The sequence below is a fragment of the Salvelinus namaycush genome, unplaced genomic scaffold (assembly GCF_016432855.1).
Source record: "Salvelinus namaycush isolate Seneca unplaced genomic scaffold, SaNama_1.0 Scaffold1328, whole genome shotgun sequence".
NCBI lineage: Eukaryota > Metazoa > Chordata > Actinopteri > Salmoniformes > Salmonidae > Salvelinus > Salvelinus namaycush.
The window spans coordinates 16,375-36,114 of record NW_024058040.1 but is presented as its reverse complement, the minus strand read 5'-3'; the positions used below and the strand labels follow the sequence as shown (position 1 = coordinate 36,114).

Here is a 19,740-nt window from a genome sequence, read left to right as displayed (position 1 = left end):
GGACATTGTATAGCGTGAGGAAATTAGCTGGGATCTCAGGTTTCTTAATTCAGAATCACTCCTTTATTGGGGGTGTCTTGCTAATTGCCTATAATTTCCACCTTTTGTCTATTCCATTTGCACAACAGCATGTGAAATTTATTGTCAATCAGTGTTGCTTCCTAAGTGGACAGTTTGATTTCACAGAAGTGTGATTGACTTGGAGTTACATTGTCTTGTTTAAGTGTTCCCTTTATTTTTTTGAGCAGTGTACATTCAGCTTGTCAACACTTCTTAAAAAAACAAGTAGTGATGAAGTCAAGCTCTTCCCATTTGAGATTGACATGCATATCATTAAAGTAATGTCCATATTTGGATGGAAACCAAGCTAGTGAGAGGTATCAAGGAAAGTTGTAATTTGTTGAAAATTCCCAACACTGTTGCGCTCCCTGGGGCCTGCATCCAACCACAGCCCTGCTGGCCTCACAAACCACCATCTGCTATAACATTGAGTCAGTTCTTCCTACTGGACATTGGAAAGCTTTTGTTTTGACACCCATTGTTCATCCTAGACGGGAAATTGGTGCGCAACACTTATCTCCGGTGGATGGTTCAGAGGTCCATGCTTACAAAAGGGTTGATTGACACACGTCAGATGACAAGCCTACTACATCCACTAAAGTATATGCGCAAATCAGATACAATTAAGGTAGCTCCAACGGTTAGGATTGTTGCTACGCAAGTAAAGCAAACGTAATTGTTATATAGAACACTTTATTTGACATGTTAGAACAAGACATTACACCCAAAGAATGTATCCAGAAGAAACATAGAAATGAGGCTCCTCAAAGAGGTCTTTGACATGTCGTTGACCTGTTGAGAGAGAGAACCTATTAGTTCAGTTATGGTCTGACAGGGTCTGAAAAGCATAAAACAAGACCTACCTCTTTTCGAGTTGTCCTGATTCACACATTGTCCACTACAGGGGCTGCCAGAGGGACTACTGGCATCACAAATGACCACATCACAATGGACAAAGACCTAGGAATCAAAGATTTGATGGTGTCAGATCAATTTAAAAAAAGGGATGATTGCCACTCACACAAAATTAACCAATAAAGATTGTTGGGTGAACTTTGTTACCTGGCCACTCGGCTCAACCGCATTCTCGACGAAGGAAAACATATAGACCTCAAAGCGTTTGACGTGAGGGGGGAAGTGGACCCTGGCGTCAGCTACCACCGGGTGGAAGACCACACGGTACGGATCCTCCGGGTTCTCACAACTGCCAGTGTAGAGAGAGGGACTAAGTTAGGAACAAGAAAACACTGTAAACCCCAACCGCCTTGTGTACGAAGTCTTATGGTGGTGTCATGACTGTCCTGTGAGGATCAGATCAATTTACACCATGTTGTAAATGACAGGAGAAGTGGGTTCCTTCTCCCCCTCCAGTATGAACTAAAGGAATGTCTTTGTTAACAGGCTTTTCCCACCAAAACTCTTATACCTCGGTCTTGAAAACCCCCCAACATATTTCATATATAATGTAAAGGCTTGAGACTTCCTACCTGTAGTGTGAGCACTTTTATAGTTCCAGTATTTCCTTGTTAAAAAGCATTATGACATTCATTTTCTATCTCTGACCAGTCTTATGTTAGAAATATTGTTCCAGTATTCACTTTTGAACGTGTTAGAGAAACTCCCCTAGAAAATGTGCATAGTAAGTAGCCATGCCACTAGTGACATCAGAGAGCGTGTCAGAACCGTCCTCGGCGGCCAGAGTGCATAAAGGCCTACGCATTGACAGTTTAGGCCTACTTTTTTAAAATTTGCATCTTTGGGAGGTTTATCATTTACTGTTTAACTGACAGATATTAGCAAAAAGGGATTTGTGAAATCTGAAGACGTTACATTAAGAGACAAACGCCCACACCAGTACAAATCCACTTGAGCTGACAGACGACCAGAGCTTTCTCAGGATTTGCACAACGATTTAAGCCAAGTATGATATAGTTGCAGCTGAAGTGACAAATCTGAACTGCCCATTTCGTGCACAGCCATGTGAATGTGGTGTCTTTTCCTATGATATACAAAAAACATTTTCAGCTTGTTTTTTTAAACTGCTACCACCCCCACCAGGATGACATTTCTGATTTAATAAACAGCTGCAAAGTTACTCCCGTGACAGATGAGCCTTGTGTCCACATGGCCGCCGGAGCAAATTAAAATAAGTGGTGCCAAATTTTAAAATTGCGTGATTTGATAGCATTTGGTAAACCCGATCCCCCCAAAAAATGGTTTTGACCATAAAGTTGCTTCACTACACTGCTTGGTGTAACATGTATCCAGATACTGAAAAGGCACCCGCAAAATAAAGTGTCATTTGCAGCGTGCATAATCACGGGCAAAGTCATTGTAGCCCATCTACCAAAGGTTGTAGTGTCCATTACAATGTAGGAAAAATAAGTCATCTTTCAATAGGTTACCCAATTTAAATTCTTGAGATAAGATGGCAAAGTTAAACATCAGGCCAGCGGTGTCCATCTGTGGCAAAGTGCTCACCCAAATCAATGCTTATGACAAACCCAGCTGTGTCGTAACATTTTTTTAAATATGAACATTAGCTAGCAAGATGCTGCTACACTTGTCTGTGGTATTTGTTCATGTTTAGCAACTCCCAATTAGGACAGGAAATTCCATTGAAAGTATCAACTTCTAGGGATCCTGTCAACTGATCCTATTCAGTTTCAAACATCAACTTCCATGCTGCACAGGCGTGTGAACCATCCATTATGTTAAGCGCATAACTGTTTTAAACACAAGAGGTCACTTGTGCCTGAAATCAACAAGTATTCAGTCAGCGTTAAGAGCAGTTGTATGAAACCAATCGGAAAGGCAAGCTAAGCTTGCCAGCCGCTCTCGATTTCTATTCGACTGACCATCAGTTCGGCACAACACTGAACTGTAGCAAACCAAAAGGATAACATTGAGTAAAAAGGTGTAGGTAACGCCAACATAGTGTCTTAACCTTTCCACACGCGACTTCCAAATATCTTCAACAGTCGCCCCAGTGGGAGTTTATTTTATGCGCGGGATGTCAGAATGCACTCACTGTTCCAAAATGTGGACAGTTAACCCACGCTGACCTCAAACCAAGGCACACTACCTGCTCATTTTCTATAGGCCGTTTCAACTTCTAAGTTTGCCTCATTCATTCACAAAAGTAGCCCATTTCACTGTTGCAGACAATTTCTATTTGAATGAGCCGGACAACCTTTCCTTCAAGCATACAGACATTTGCACACCCTGGCACATTTATTGCCTGCCTTACAAATAACTGTGGACATTCCTTTTAAAGTGCCTTATTTTCTGTGTAACGTGTTATCGTTTCTACTGTAGCATACCGTAAGTATAATGTACTTAGCATTTTATTCAGGCATTCTGATTCTTGCCTAGATTGTAATGGACACGTGTGTAAAACACTATTGAAGGTGGTACTGAATATGAGCTAACGCCATACAATGCAGTTGGGTTATCACGTAAGAGTCTGTCAGACTCGACTGACGTAAGGTGTTTAAGACACCTGGGATCTCGGAGTACCCCCATAGACTTCAGTGCATTCAAGACAAAGACTTCCAAGCCGTTAGTTGATTTGAAAACAGCATCACAGGGTTGCCAGATCAGACCCCCCTTTCCAGGGGTATTTAGCTTAGAAAAACTGTTGATAAATCCCCCATCTAAGTAACATTTCCCGCATCATCCTCTCCACAATACCTTACCCCAAGGACTTAATCAAATCAAATGTATCAGCTGATATCTCAAAGTCCTGTACAGAAACCCAGCCTAAAACCCCAAACAGCAAGCAATGCAGGTGTAGAAGCACAGTGGCTGGGAAAAACTCCCTAGGAAGGCCAAAACCTACGAAGAAACCTAGAGAGGAACCAGGCTATGAGGGGTGGCCAGTCCTCTTCTGGCTGTGCCGGGTGGAGATTATAACAGAACATGGCCAAGATGTTAATAAATGACCAGCATGGTCAAATAATAATAACAGTAGTTGTCGAGGGTGCAGCACCTCAGGAGTAAATGTCAGTTGGCTTGTCATAGCCGATCATTAAGAGTATCTCTAATGGATTGATCTATATCTTACAACTCTGTTTAGCTTTCGTGCTACGGTTAAGCTAGGCTTGCATTTGGGGAGGTGACAACAATTGGCTTTTTGATTTGTTAATTGTAAACTACTTGTCACGTGTACGCCGTAACAAGTACAAAGATTTGTCACATGAAGTGGCCAAACTAAGTTAAGATCTCAGGCAATGGGCGCAGTGAATGGGATTAGGGAGTTCTTGCTTGACAAACATGGCTGCCATATTTTCCAAACTAGATTTACATGGCTCCCTTGTACCACATCACTGGTGAGCACATTGTAAAACAAGTCTAGCTGTTATTTAGACTAGATGATAGCATTTATATATTTTACAAGCAAAGGTGGAATAAAGTTGTGAAGACCTTTATTTCTCATCAGTACAAAACATCGTTTAGATGCTTTTCAGACAACGCGGTTTAGAGTCGTTTGTTTGCGTCATACGTTCTGTTTCAATGCTACACTGCAGTGATAACAAACATGTGATGCTACGCGCCAGAATCTCCCATAAGTGTTCATTTGGGTGGAGATCTGGTGACAGACCGCATACTGCTCACATCGTTTTTAAGCTCAAACCATTGTGACCACTCATTACCTATGGATGGGGCATAGCCACGGTAGCCAAAGTAAATGGCCTGCCAAGCATGATAGGTTGCTAAATACTCAGGAACCACACCTGTGGAATAACACTTGTTTAGGCCCAAAAACAACAAGTTACCCATTAATGATGAGATTCCACCGGGGTCGGGAGTCACGGTCCTCGTTGGGGGTGGCCCAGCAGTGGTCAAGCACCAGCGCTACCTTGGGGTCAGAGGACTTGGTCAGCTCCACCTCAAAGTGCAGAGGCTGTCTCAGGTACCTCACCACTGGATAGTCCTCCTCCTGGTGGAACGTGTTATACGAGGCGTCTGGAACACAGAACGAGTGTTCAGCGGGCACAAAACAGCGAGGTACAATCTCAACTTGTCCATTAAGAAACACTCGTTTATCATATCCTGTTGTGCCCCGATGAACACAAGCCATTTATAGCAAACAACCCCCCCCCCCCACCAGAGGCTTCTGACAAAATCCCAAATCAGCTCCTCACCGTTACTCCGTAGCCACACCTGTAGATCTCAGAACGCAAGAGTAATATATCATATGGCTTACATTTTTGGGAATGGTTTTGTAAAGGACACCTTCCAAGATCCTATATTCCAGATCATCAGGAGTGATTAGAATTTAGAGGCCAAGTTGAAATTCTGAATTTGTGCACGCTTACCCTGAGCGAGTCTCATTCTGACCATTAGTCGACCCGTCCCAGTCTCGGCAAAAGGCTCGTTGTCACGCGGCCTGGTGAGGAAGACCAATGTGCGAGTGATGTTGACCACATAGTAGCAGGAAACCTTTAACCTAAAAAGAGGGATGTAGGCAAATTCAATAGGGGAAACTTCAAGCAGTGGAGTGGACACACTGGTAGTAGAGGCACATTTTCCCTGTATACAAAGTATTGAGCAATTGGTGAAGAATTAAAAAAAACTAATAGCTACAATTGTGATGCGTAATGCACTTACTGATATTCCTCTGAAGACATCGTGGCATTCAGCTTCACCTCAAGTTCATCTGGCAAGGAGATTTCGTTCTCATACAGCATGACATTGTTGATAAACTATGTAGTAGAGGGGAATTGACTTATTACAGCCCGCAGAAGCAAACAGTCCGTAAATACACAGTACCCATCACCTCAGGGTAATAGTCATTTTACCTTCCTGGTGGTGCCACAGGAGTTGACAGTGAAGTGGAAGTAGGCGAAGCGATCGTCGCTGTAGGTGGGACCACAGGCGGGGTCGCTCAGGGTCAGCTGACCGGGGTTCAGACTGGGAGCAGACTCCACCTTGACCGCCAGCGCAGTCATCGTTCCGTTAGAGAAACACTCTTGGGGGTGGGGGAGCAAAAGACAGGTTCTGTATTTGTTACACTTAATTGAGCACAGTAGAACCAATGGCATAGCACCAAAAGTGCAAACCATGCCCATCTGGCACTATTATTAGACTCACAGTATTTGCAAGGAACCCAGGTTTGGTAACTGTAGTATCCTTAAAGGCTTCTTATAATTACGACTCATGAGACTTACGTACGGTTTAGTATTTAATTTTAACTTAGATTTACATCTTATGCACCTGGCTTAAACTACCTGAAGCTTTCTTAATCATAGTTAAATAAGCAGACATAGGAAATAGCTACGGATAGCGGGAAGCAAACCCGTCTTGAGTCAATACTGCCATCTATTGGTAAACAAATATACCAGGTTACTACAGTAACCATGTCAAACGACTATTTATCGGAAGTAATTGTTTGAGAACCAACCAGTCAGCGTTTTGAGGAAGCTGCAAGCCAGGGAAAAGTATTTGATGGTCATGTTGTTGTAAGGATTCAACAGAGCCACATCCAGTCTGCTCCTGACAGAGGACGAGTGAACCGACTGGGAACCAATGGGAGAGTTCATTAGTCCAATATTGTATGCATGTATACAGGGTAAGGAAAGCGAGGCTAGCTGCTGCAATTTAGGTTAACATGTTTTGGGAGAGCATCGTACCTCAAACACTGCGTCCGGCGAAGAGAAGGGCAACGTGATGGTGAAGTCTGCGTCGCCCTCTGTCAAATACTGTTGCGCAAGCTCATGGTTAAGCAGCCGCTTGCCAACCAAGACCACGAAAAAGGGATCTTGGTTCCTGTAGTCCACAGTGATGTGAAAGTTCTCCTGATCACAGTTGCCAGTGACTGAGGGTGGCACTACAAGGACAAACAGGGTTGTGTTCATTAAGCACAAAAAAACAGGAAGGTACTACTTGAACTTGTCCAAGGAGAAAACCTTGTTTTCAGAATAAACACGATCCTGGCAAACCACGAACAGGACACTGGGTCCAAATACTCTAAAGCTTAACATTATCTTTGTAGAGAGACCGCATAGGAAAAACCTACAGTATGGCTAGTTGGGCTTTCACTGCAATCATTAACGAGAGGAAGCCATTCAACAGTAGTTTGGCGTAGTCCAGAGACATACCAATGTCCAGCAGTACAGCGTCCACAATGGCAGAGTGAGCGAAAGGAGCGTACTCTGGAAAGACGACCAGGCCGTAGATCAGCTGAAGAGTGAAGGTTGTGACACCTTGTTCCGCCCTTCTCTGTAGTGAAGTTAAAAGCATTGGTCAATTGATAGCATTATTGTTGTAACAGAACTCTATTCAATATCAAGTGACAAGTACATATGGGGACTATTAAAACAAACTATATACTTGAAGTAATGTTGCCCTCATTCCTCTAAATCAAGCACTATTGGCAAGTGAATGCATACAACTGCCAAAATAATGGAAACACTTGAGTAAATGAGGGATACAACGTACACTTGTGCCATTATTTATATTTTGTTGGTGGCCCACTTATTAGGGCATGTACAAATCACTGCGTGTGGCTTTGCATTTAACAGAAACACACCACCTTAAAGACCACCGGGTCTGAGAAGGGCACCTCCATCCTGAAGCTCTTCAAGGTGTTGTCCAGGGATCTCTGCTCCTGAACTTTGAAGCCTCTGGCGTTGCACTCTGCAACAGTTAGCACCATGGTGGGAAAGGTGATGTTCAGCAGCTCCACATCAAGGTTGAAGGTCCCCAACTCAAGCACAAACACTGCCTGCTCAGGAACTGTGTCTAAGGGCGTGTCTGTTCATTGGCAAACAAAGGAAAACATTTTGAAATGCGCTACAATTGAAGTCGAAAATTGACATTTGTTATTGCCTCCCCGTTTCAGTACATTTTCTAATGTTTTGTGCCTAATGAACAACCCAGGCATCCCAAATTACCATAGGCACTATTTAACTAAACCAGACTCACAGTTGCGAACTTGTGGAGGCCTGGCCATCGGAGGTGTTGTGATAGGGAAGAGGACTTTGTAGCGTGTGTCCTCGTGTGCGACCTCTTCGATCCACAGCAACTCAAGCATGGGCTCAATGGTGTAAGTGACAAAGTACTGGTCATCCTGAATATGGCTCTGTAAAGGGATACGAGTGATGCATTCAGGCTGTAATACACAAGTGGAGTGCAAAAACAGCTAAATGTTCCTTACAAGCCAGAATGTTACTCTACCGGTTATCTGTGTGGTTTGTCCTTCAGCCGCTCGTAATTTAAGACAACATACCGGTTTACCCGACTTCAGAAAGCTGGTATGGTTGTCAACTCATTTCCAAAGCAACCGCCACGCAAAGTAAACACTTGCACAATATGTAAACAGTAGCCGAGTGTAACCGAACGTTGCTTGCATTCAGTTGAGTGGCAAAGCTACCGGCTCCCTAAAAAGTCAGGTAAACAATACTTTAGTGTGGATATTTGGTCTCAAATTTCAAGCGGCTGAAGGACAAACGGTAGAGTATGTTTAAGTGTCATTTTATGCAACATTCACACGATTTTGCAATCCAATGTGTCAGGCTGTATACACACCCACCAATCCATTGTATATTAGCCTGATTAAGCAGACAATTGCTCAATAACAAACATTTTACACAAGACAAGGTTTCTAGGCGTTTACCCATGAGAGATGGCAAAGGGTTACTGCAAAGCACTGTCAACTGCTGCAGTACAAAGGGCTCTACAAATAAGATTTGATTTAGAAATTAAACAGGAACATTTTACTCATCCAACGCTGACCTTGAAATAGCCGCCAACCGCCCCCACCGGAATTTCAACAATAATATGAGCCTCTGTGACTAAAACCGAGTAGTTTCTGGCAGCCATTTCCTCAGTGTCCAGCCTCTTAGCGTCAATTCCCATGTACACCTCCAACATGGTGAAGGCATCAGAGGAGAAAAGTGGGTCTATGTGCTTGGGCATGTACCAGGTGATCACTTCTGGAGTAAAGGCCACTGCCCCTGCAGTGAAACAAGAAACCAAGTACACATCATAACAGAACATTTTGCAACTGAAAACAAATGTGCCATTATTTGGAAAAAGATCATCCCAAAACATTTCCCCAACTGAACACAAATCAAAGTCTTGTCTGGAGCCAATTAACTGGGTTCATAGGATCTTAATTTGCCAAGTTAGTCCATTATTTCACACTCAACCTGGTGTTGGACAAACAGCCGTGGCATCTACTCGAGTAACCAGCCACTTCTGCTCAAAGAAGGTTGAGGTTGAGAGCACCCGCATCGGAACCCCAGCTACCTGTTCAGGGGGCAACCACACCAGGGCCGTGTTCAGTAGGGCACACCGTATTAACAATATGTTGCAGAGTTCAGGTAGGGCCACCGTTTCCAAATTTTTGCTCTACTGAACATGACCCAGTTCATGGAGGAAGTGGAGAAAGTCAGCTTACATTCTGGAGGTATGTCTCCTCTGCATTATGAGGGCTTCTTAACACCAGCCGTGTGGGAGTGTTGGCTATTGCATAGCCCTTTCTTTGGACTTCACCCACACTCATGACCTTCTTGCTAGGACTAAAGACGACTGCTGTCATTTTGTATCCTGCAGCAACAGCCTGTCTCAGGAAATGGAAACAGGAATTAAACAAATTGTCAACAAATACACATAATTTAGCACCATCCTGTAGTGAAATTACAGAAACATGGCTACCTCAGCTCCTCTCCGGAAGTTGCCGCTCCTTGCTTTCGGGCCTCCAGTGGCCTGTTCAGGGACCGTTTGGATGTCTGGAAGAGTCCTTCTGACAGACACCTAGAGAAGAAAGGCCATTATTCCCTATGCATTTTCTCCCTCCCATACAATATGAAATCAAGGGCCAGTTCTCAATCTGTCCACTCGCCTCCTTAAATTAAGGAGTATTGAATTGAGAGAGAGTCAAGAACCTCTACGTTGTGTCACAGAAGCAGAAGAAATGAAACACTGGACAGTTGTAGCTCTAGACAGATCATTTATACAGGCAGTACGACAAGCTCGACTGTAAACATGTCCTTTGGGGCATGCTCTGCTCACTTGCCTCCATGTAGTTGCGGTCACACAGAATCTCTCGGGAGGTCCAGGGGGTGTAGCTACAGGTTTTGCCCACTCTATACACAGGGTCTTCAGTCATGTGGTTTCCTGGCAGCCTGAACTGCATGACCAAGCTGAACATCTTATCATCCTAAAATGAAGGGGGAAGGGAAAAAAAAGTATTAAAAAAGCCTTTCATTATATAGCAGAAAACAAATAATTCAGTTGACCTTCATGCAAGTAATAGACTGGGGCAAAATTGCCTATATGAATGCAGCTGCCACTGTATTGAAGCCACACTACAGGAGAAGAGCTCAGTAGTACACATCACTGCAGTCTGTATCAGAAAGTTGGCTGGCCCTCTGAAAGCCCTCCATATACTTCTGCTGTACCTTACGTCATCGTTAACTTAGAGGTAAGAGATAGCAGACCCAGGGGTGGTAAAACTGCTTAAAATGTTTCTGGCACTGTACTTCTAATTACCTCCATGCTCTAAAATTGTATGAAATAGCAACTCAGGCTTATTGAGGACCTTTTTACTGAAGAATGCATTTGTTTTCAATGATTACATTTTTCATCTAGTGATGCAAATATTGACTGGTATCTTTGTGTATACAGGGCTCATCTGTAAAAGAGCCTGGTCTCAGCATGACTCCATGTCAAAGGTTAAATAAAATGACGTTGCTACATTATGGGTTGCAAATGCAGTGACACTGAAAGGCAAACTGTCCATTTGAAGTTCAAGCAAACACTACAGTGCTTAGGGTTACCATGTTTTGGGAAAAGCAGTTTTGAAGAGAAGCAAAAAACATGGCATTCCCCATGGGGTCAAATTTAAAGCTGAATCCACACTGAGTAGCAAGGCCAGGCGTCAGGTTTATGATTTGTGTGTCATCTGGAAGAGATGGAGATGGTGTGAACACAATAGTTCACCAACAATATCAATCCATGATTTATGAAAGGAGAATCATAAGAGACAAACTCACTGAAGACAGCATCAACCTCTTTAAAAAGAGGAGCGACACTCAAACGAATAACGTTACCAAGGCATTCAGCGTTGAGGTCATCTGGAATGGGAAAGGTTAGTTAAAAACCAAAAAATATATATTGTCAAACGCTTAGTGCTTGAACTTGTAGGGTGAAAAATGCATACTTATAGAAGGTTTCTGTTGTGCTTGTATGCCCACAGCTGCCAACAGGCAAAACAACCTGTAAGGCATTTGACAAATTATGATTGATTAAAAGGAGGAAGAGCACAACTCAAATGTTTGCGTCACATAAGACTCTTCTAGGCCTGCTACTACTTACCCTGAGCTAAGGAAAGGAACCATTGTAGAACAGAATTGTTTTGATAAAATACACAGCTACAGAATGTAATATTTGACCCAAGGTGTGCAGCCCACAGGTATTCAACTTTTACCCTATGACAAAGGCTTCCCACACTCAGTCACCTGAACCCCAAAGGGATGCACATTTTCTTTTTATTCCCCTAGCCCTACAAAGCTGATTCAAATAATCAACTAATCATCAAGCTTTGTTAATGTGAATCAGCTGTGTAGTGTTAGGACAAAAACCAAAATGCACACCAAGTTTGGGAAACGCTCCCCTGCCCTACGAGCCTGCTGGTTTTCTTTTCTAACTGATAATGACTTGCACCCACCTGGTGTCCCAGGTCTAGATCAGTCCCCGATGACAGGAGAACAATGAAGAAATGCAGTGGAACTGGCTTTGAGACCCAGAGGTGAGTTTGAGGGCTATAGCTGTTCCTGCTCCTCACATTTCACTGTTTGCCACTGGCGTAATTGAATGAGGGGTTATGCTGGATGTAACCGGTGTGAAATGGCTAGCTAGTTTGGGGGTAGTGCACTGATAGCGTTTCAATCGGTGACGTCACTCGCTCTGAGACCTTGAAGTAGTTGTTCCCCTTACTCTGCAAGGGCCGCGGCTTTTGTGGAGCGATGGGTAACTGTTGTATATGTGTGCAAAGGGTCACTGGTTCGGGACAGAAGTAAAACTGTTACACGGGCACCATTTAATTTGTCATCGATCGCTAGACCAGATGTTTTTTCTTTTTCCCCCTACCTTTTCATTACGCAGACATAAGCAGAGTTGACACCATCGAGGTGTGGATGTTTACTTTCGACACTAGTTATTTTTCTCCAGTTTCGTCCGACGAACAGACTGTAGTGGTAAAATAAAACGGGATAGATTTTTTAATGAAGTCCTAAGCATCACTCCAGTCAAAACAATCTCTGCGAACGTTCGATTCCAATATATGTAGTTCTGTCTATGGAATACATACAAAAATGTCGTTAAAAAAATAGATATGTATAAAATATACTTGTCTGTACAGGTAAATGTAGGAAATCCAAAATGCACAAAAATATGTTTTTGTAAGGTCTAAAATAAAATATATGTGTATAATATACACTTGTCTGTAAAGAAATGCAGAAGCAATAAGCATTGTAAATGATGATAGAACACATCAAATTAATGTGAACGTGAGGACACAAAGGAGAGATTTAATTAAAAGATCATCTTTTAATACTTTTTTATGCTGAAGATTTTTAAAGCTGAAAAAATCTATGTATGGCAAATCCACTCTGGGCAAATGGCCTCTTGAACAAAAATAAAAAATAGTTAACATCCTTGCTATTTCAGCCACTTGCTATGTTAAAGAAAAATCTCAGTTAATAATGAATGGATACAATTTGGAAGGATTTTCCAGAGTCATACCTCAGTAGGGTAGAGTGTCAGGTGGCACAACCATTGGTGCCATGAGGTCAAAGTGTGAAGGAGGGAGCAAGCCAGAGCGCTGTCTAGGAAGCAGTCCAGGCCCATGGCTTGGAGGCTTTGAGTTGGTCCCATCATTGTAGGGTATCTGCTGCCCCATAGACCTGCTGGTAGTGGGAAAGGTGTTAGCAGGAGACCACCAGGGACATCTATGATCGGCTGACAGTCTTGGTTAGTGTGACAGGTTAAAGGAAATACTCATAGCCTGTTATGCATTAAAGTATTACTAAGTTCATAGTATGTGAGGATCTTAAAACATATAAGGTTAAAAAGATCATGCGTTCAGTATTAGTTGATAGAGATTGATAACATTCATATAATTGTGTTAAAATTTGTCAAGCGTACAAAGTGTACGAATTGTGAGAGGAATGTGTAAACGTTATGTTGATTATTTTATTTTGTCGTGGGTAAAATTGTTAATCTGAGATCTACTAAATGCTCTTAATCTATGAGCCTGAGATCGATTGCTCTGGTCTCCACTCAAGTTCCCGGAGAAACCACGGTCTTTTCTCGTTGCACTAAAAGTTCTCAATGAGTAAACATTACCGTATCACTCTCGTGATTCAGTGCCTTTCAAGTTGAGTTCCCGTGCAGGCACAATATGAGGGTGCTAACGGTGCACATGTTCAACCCATGGGTCACTGAAGAAACTCTAGTGTGCTACCTCAGCCGGTACGTGACCATATTGCCAGGGGTGAGAGACATTAAGGACGCCCTTGGCATCTGGACAGGGAAGAGGCAGTTTCGTGTGCTGCTAAAGGAGGACGAGTGGCTACAGCCATCCTCCCGCTTCCTTTTCCATCGGTGCAGACAGGGGCTACCTCATGTATGCTGGACAGACTCGTTTCTGCAGGAAGTGTAGCACGTACGGGCACCTCGCCGATGCCTGCACCCAGACAAGGTGCAGAAACTGTGGGACTCTAGGCCATATAATGAGGGATTGCACCGTGCCCAAGCGCTGCAGTCTGTGTAACTCAGAGAACCACCTGTTCCGTCACTGCCCGAAGGCAGCCCCCTCTTACGCCAGAGCGGTGAGCGGGAAAAGAGCAGAGAGCGGAAAAAGACCAGATGAGGGAGAAGGCATGGAACTACGCGCTATTGAGGAGGTTGTGGATGAGCTGGTGATGGAGAGAGAACTGCGAGAGTCTGAGGAGAGCGGGAGTGAGACGCCATCACCTCACGAGGAGAGCGGAGAGACCGACAGGAGTTAGAACAACCAAGTGGAGGAGGAGAAGGGAGAGCCCACCGCGCCCTCGGCTCCGGAGAGCTGGACAACGGTGAGAGAGAGGAGGAAGTGCTCGGTGAAAAGGAAGCAGATGAGCCCTGTTTCCCCACTCATCCGCATGGAGGCGACTGAGAAGTCCGCTCTGGGCGGGAATCGCTTCAGCTGCTTTGAAAGCGGGAAGTCTGAGGAGAAAAGCGAGGGAAACCCGCGCAGCGCAGAGGAGACTCTGCTTTCCCTGTCAGGCAGCTCCATCGACAGCAGCGGTCTGGCACCCAGCGGTGTTCCAGCACCCACACAGATGGAGGGGGAGCATGAGGAGGAGGAAAGGGTTTTCCCGACCCCGATCTTTGTGGACAGTCCTCCCGCTGGGGACCGCCGTTTCCCGGATAGGCCTCCTAACGAGGAACTGTATTTAAAGTGAGTCTGGAAAAATGTCATATTTTAGATAGTTGTCCGTTTCCCTTCTTATCCCATGTCGTCTATTTTTAACTTAGCTAGCATAAATGTTAGAGGGCTTAGGAACCCAGTTAAAAGGGCGACAGTTTTTTCCCATTTGTCCTCCATTTGCTTCTCTGTGTGTTTTTTACAAGAAGTACATTTTAAAAGATCAAAATGACGGGGAGAGGTTTACGCGGGAATGGGTTCAGGGAGAGTCGAGGTGGAGTGTCGGCGGGGTGCATTCTACAGGGGTTGGTGTGCTATGTGGGAATAGGGATTTAAAAATAGTAGGAAGTTTTTCGGCAGTACACGGGAGGGTTTTAATAGTAGATATCGATTGGAGGGGTAAATGTTTTAGATTTATTAACGTATATGCACCATCGACACCCAAGGAAAGGAGGGAAATGCTTAACGACCTAGACGCTATTTTTATGACAAACAGACAGGTGTTTATGGGGAGAGATTTTAATGTATCATATGACCGAGGTAATCTAGGAGGGCATCTTGTAAAAAGTCTAATAGGTAAATATAATTTGGTTGATAGAGTGGCGCATGCGGATGATCCAGGTTTCACTTGGGAAAACAGCAGGGGCGCGAGGAGCGGTATAGATTATCTGTTTGTTCCGCGTGGACTCGGTGTGTCCTCTGCGCGCGTCACTCCGGTATTCTATTCAGACCACAGTTGCCTGTCTGTGACAGTAGAATTAAAAACAATTGAATTTGGAAAAGGGTATTGGAAAATTAATAACGGCATTTTACATGACAAAACTTTGAAGACAAGATTTAGGTCTTTTTTCCAGGGCTGTGTAACTATGAAACCGTTTTATTCTACTGTCATAGAGTGGTGGGAGAGCACAAAATTAAGAATCAAGATTTTTATTCAGAATTTTTGCAAAGACAAAGTACGTAATACCCACAAAGAATTTTATAAATTGCAGAATGAACTAAAAGATCTACACATCCAAGGTTATTTGAATGGTGGTGGATTAGATAAAGACAAATTGTGTATCCTGCAGAACAAGCAGCATGCCTTTTTTGAAAAGAAAGCTCGAGACTTCATTTTTAAAAGTCAGCAAGATAAATGGGAAAATTATGAGAAGTGCTCTGCATATTTTTTCAAACAAATTAAATCACGGGGAAAGAGGAGGACTATTACTGCTTTATTGGACCAAAATGGGGAGATGGTTGAGGATGGAGATGGCATGCTTGGTGTCGCTACACATCACTTTTCTCAGCTATTTCAAAAACAAACAATTGATTATGAGAAGGGGACTAATTTAAAAAAATGCGTGGATGTGCAGATACCTTTTGATATTAGAGACCAATTAAAAGGGGAATTGAAATTAGATGAAATTTATATGGCACTGAAGAGCATGAAAGATAACAAAGTACCAGGAGTGGATGGGCTCTCTAAAGAGTTTTACATCGTTTTTGGGGATTTAATTGGATGTCATCTGTTGGAAGTGTTTAGAGGTATATTTGGTTTGGAGCATATGGGAGGTTCGATGTGCGAGGGGGTAATCTCTCTACTAAGGGGTAGCCAAATTTGAACTAAAAAATGTGGAAAGGGTGCAATTATTAGCATTAGTGACTCTGGTGTCCCTTATCAAGACCAAACTTTGGGAGGCCAGATGTGGTGCGGTCAATGACACCCTCAAGTGGTCACCGACGGGATTAGTTCAATTTATAAAACAGGACATTTGGAAAAGAATACAATTCGAAATACATAAGTGGGGCATTGTATCAGTAAAACAGAAATGGAAAGGGATTTACCCTTCACTGTAAACGTATTTAGAGCCAATTGAAATGTAGGCTAAGCCTTTGTACATATTTGATATACACTGAGGTTTATTCAGAGTTCACTTTGGTATATGTATATGTTTGTATTTATAGAATTATTTGTATTGTTTTTTGGAGATTGTTAGAGGCATGTTAAACTTGAATGTAATAATACTGGTCAGGTTCTGCAGAACAGCACTTTTTTGAGGAGTTTTGCTATTGTTATATTGTTACACTACTTTTTGATACTGTTTTTATGAATCCATTTTGTACAACGTAATGCACTGATTTTGTAATTGTATTTGAATGTGAAATGAAAATAAAAATTATTTCCCCTCCCAAAAAATAAATAAAATAAAAATCACTCGTGATTCTTTCTCCCCTTTTTCAGGGGCGTAACATTAGCAGGAGACCACCAGGGACATCTATGATCGGCTGACAGTCTTGGTTAAACCACATGTATTCTAAAGCAATATTCACCTGCTTTCATAGAGTAAGGATTCACTCCTTTGGGGACACTGCCAGTGTTCCCCTGATATCCATATGTCCACATCGGTGGAGGTGGTGGTACACACTTGTTCTGTAAAAAACATCAACACATTTTCCAAATTGTTAGTAATATTATCACAGTTAAAATACAATGGTTGTTCACTGTTTTTAATTTCATTGAATTTAAGTGTGTACCTCAGCCTTGGGCTCAGTTTTGTTAACCCATCTGTGCAGAGTTGGATCCCAGACAATCTGAGGAAGAAGATATTAGCAATGTGAAGCAAGCCGCAATAGTTTTTTTTTAATCCACTCAATTGTCTCTACATAGAATATAGTGTTAATAACCAGTTCCTTACAGATCTGTCTTTGTCCTCAGGTAGATGAACCTCCTTCTTATTAACTCTTCCACTCCCAAAGACCCAGCTGAGCCAGCCTCCACTGTTATTGTGAACAGCAGGGGTCTCAGGCTCAGCCACCGGCCGGCTGCCAGTCTGGCACTGAGGGTTGGCCTCGGGGTGTTCCGGCTTGGTGATGGACATCATAGCAGGATGCTCAACATATCTAAGTCGGACATCTGTAATAAGTGGGAGAAGTCAGGCCACTCTGCTCATGTCACCATACAGAACAATTACTAGCTGACAGGTAGAAACGTCTCGCTCTGATACTCTGTTACAACCCAATCTTAACCTACACGCAGTCACAGGGATAACTGGGAGGTTACTCCAGGACTCTGCGATCAACAATTCCCTGCATATTATGCGAGGGCTTACAAATTTGACCAATCACCAAACAATTTCTGCATAAAATAGTCACATCATCACAATATTATCGCATAGAACTGACCCATTACCACAGTACAAAAAGAGGGCTCGCAATTTCAACCAATCACCGCACATTTACTGCATAATATGGTTCAATCAAGCCACACGTCAACACAGTTTTTTCCCTTGTCAGCGCATTTTTGCAACAAATTGGACAAAACAAATGCATATTGCTATGCAAAATGTCATAATTGTTGCTGCAAAATCTAGCATATTTATCCGCAAATATCAAAAAAAATCCATGCGAAATCCTGGAGAGATTCACTGGAGTACGAAAATGTATACACTCACTACTGTAAGTCGCTCTGGATAAGAGAGTCTGCTAAATGACTAAAATGTCAAAGTAAAATGGAGCTAAACCTGTTTTATGTAGAAAATGCATGAAAGTATTACAGATATACACTCACATGAGCCATACATTTAACCTATCACAGCTAATTCTCACGCTATCACAATGGTAATTTCTGTACTAATTAGGTAAGTTTAAGTGACCTCTTCTCTTGGAATAGAAATCCACAGGTGGAGTACATGCTCCATTATCCCATTTCCACAGTGGTGCCACCATGGGGATGATGGGAGGTGGTTGTGGATGATTGTGTCCATTCTTCACAGGGACACTGGTTGTGAGGAAGATCTCCTCCATCTCTGCAGGGACACTAGCATTTGGAACGATCCACTCCCCTCCCTCTGTACAGGGATAAGGCCTGATGTTCGGAGGATCTGCTCCCTCTGCGCAGTGATGCTAGCTGCTGGGAGAATCCCCTCCCTCTGTGACGGGATGAGGCCTGATGCTCGGAGGATCCCCTCCCTCTGTGCAGGGATGAGGACTGATGCTCTGAGGATCTTCCTCTGCGCAGTGATAGAAGATGCTGGAAGAATCCCCTCCCTCTGTGACGGGATGAGGCCTGATGCTCGGAGGATCCCCTCCCTCTGTGCAGGGATGAGGCCTGATGCTCTGAGGATCTTCCTCTGTACAGGGATAAGGCCTGATGTTCGGAGGATCTGCTCCCTCTGCGCAGTGATGCTAGCTGCTGGGAGAATCCCCTCCCTCTGTGACGGGATGAGGCCTGATGCTCGGAGGATCCCCTCCCTCTGTGCAGGGATGAGGCCTGATGCTCTGAGGATCTTCCTCTGCGCAGTGATAGAAGATGCTGGAAGAATCCCCTCCCTCTGTGACGGGATGAGGCCTGATGCTCGGAGGATCCCCTCCCTCTGTGCAGGGATGAGGCCTGATGCTCGGGGGATCTCCGTCTTCTTTGCAATGATTAGAGCTGCTGGGAGAACCCCCTCCCTCTGTGCAGGGACACTGGCTGTTTGGAGGATCCCCTCCCTCTGTGCAGGGACACTGGCTGTTTGGAGGATCCCCTCCCTCTGTACAGGGACACTGGCTGTTTGGAGAATTCCCTCCCTCTGTACAGGGATGAGGCCTGATGTTCGGAGGATCTCCTCCCTCTGTGCAGTGATGCAAGCTGCTGAGAGAATCCCCTCCCTCTGTTCAGGGACACTGGCTGTTTGGATGATCCCCTCCGTATGTGCAAGAACACTGGCTGTTTGGAGAATACCTTTCCTCTGTACAGGGACACTGGCTGTTTGGAGAATACCCTCCCTCTGTGCAGGGACACTGGCTGTTTGGAGGATACCCTCCGTCTGTGCAGGGACACTGGCTGTTTGGAGGATACACTCCCTCTGTGACGGGATGAGGCCTGATGCTTGGAGGATCTCCTCCCTCTGCACAGCAACTTCGGCTGCTGTGATGATCTGCAGGTATAATATAGAGCATATAGTCATTCCCTAAAAAATCAACCACTGGAATCTATAACATCATTGACACATACACTGAGTGCATGAAACATTAAGAACACCTTCTCCTTCTGTGACATAGACTAATCAGGTGAAAGCTATAATCCCCTATTGATGTTAATTGTTAAATCTTCTTCTCAGTAGATGAAGGGGAGGAGGCAGGCTAAAGATTGATTTTTAGACAATTGAGACATGGATTGTGTATGTGTGTCATTCAGAGGGTGAATGGGCAAGACCAAAGATTTAAGTCCCTTTGAACAGAGTATGGTAGTAGGTGCCAGGTGCACCGGTTTGTGTCAAGAACTGCCATGCTGTTGG

At 43.7% G+C, this 19,740-nt stretch overlaps 1 protein-coding gene and 1 long non-coding RNA gene across 2 annotated transcripts; both read right to left on the bottom strand.

The window, feature by feature from the left end:
- Positions 1–738: 738 nt before the first annotated feature.
- On the bottom strand, positions 739–9,578 carry LOC120036429. Its single transcript, XM_038982865.1, has 15 exons — positions 9,467–9,578; positions 9,216–9,315; positions 8,800–9,020; positions 7,990–8,146; positions 7,598–7,818; positions 7,164–7,284; positions 6,696–6,892; positions 6,467–6,581; positions 5,865–6,034; positions 5,674–5,768; positions 5,382–5,512; positions 4,839–5,028; positions 1,123–1,264; positions 924–1,020; positions 739–852 (listed from the first exon to the last, which is right to left on the bottom strand). Exons 1-15 carry the CDS (start codon positions 9,569–9,571, stop codon positions 779–781), a joined length of 2,136 nt encoding a protein of 711 aa, XP_038838793.1. The 5' UTR covers positions 9,572–9,578; the 3' UTR covers positions 739–778.
- A 3,368-nt stretch (positions 9,579–12,946) lies between these two features.
- Positions 12,947–17,269, bottom strand: LOC120036430. Its single transcript, XR_005474503.1, has 4 exons — positions 17,158–17,269; positions 16,997–17,053; positions 16,793–16,892; positions 12,947–12,977 (listed from the first exon to the last, which is right to left on the bottom strand). It is a non-coding gene; the product is annotated as an uncharacterized LOC120036430 (long non-coding RNA).
- Between the last annotated feature and the right edge of the window lie 2,471 nt (positions 17,270–19,740).

Bases quoted from the DNA above. Each gene is read 5' to 3' on its own strand.
- LOC120036429 (XM_038982865.1), bottom strand. From the start codon at position 9,571: ATGAGTGTGGGTGAAGTCCAAAGAAAGGGCTATGCAATAGCCAACACT. The intron at 5,769-5,864 runs GTAAAATGACTA...TCTACTACATAG, and splicing joins CCTGTGGCACCACCAGGAAG to TTTATCAACAATGTCATGCT. The intron at 5,029-5,381 runs GTAAGCGTGCAC...TCTGTGTTCCAG, and splicing joins CAGAATGAGACTCGCTCAGG to ACGCCTCGTATAACACGTTC.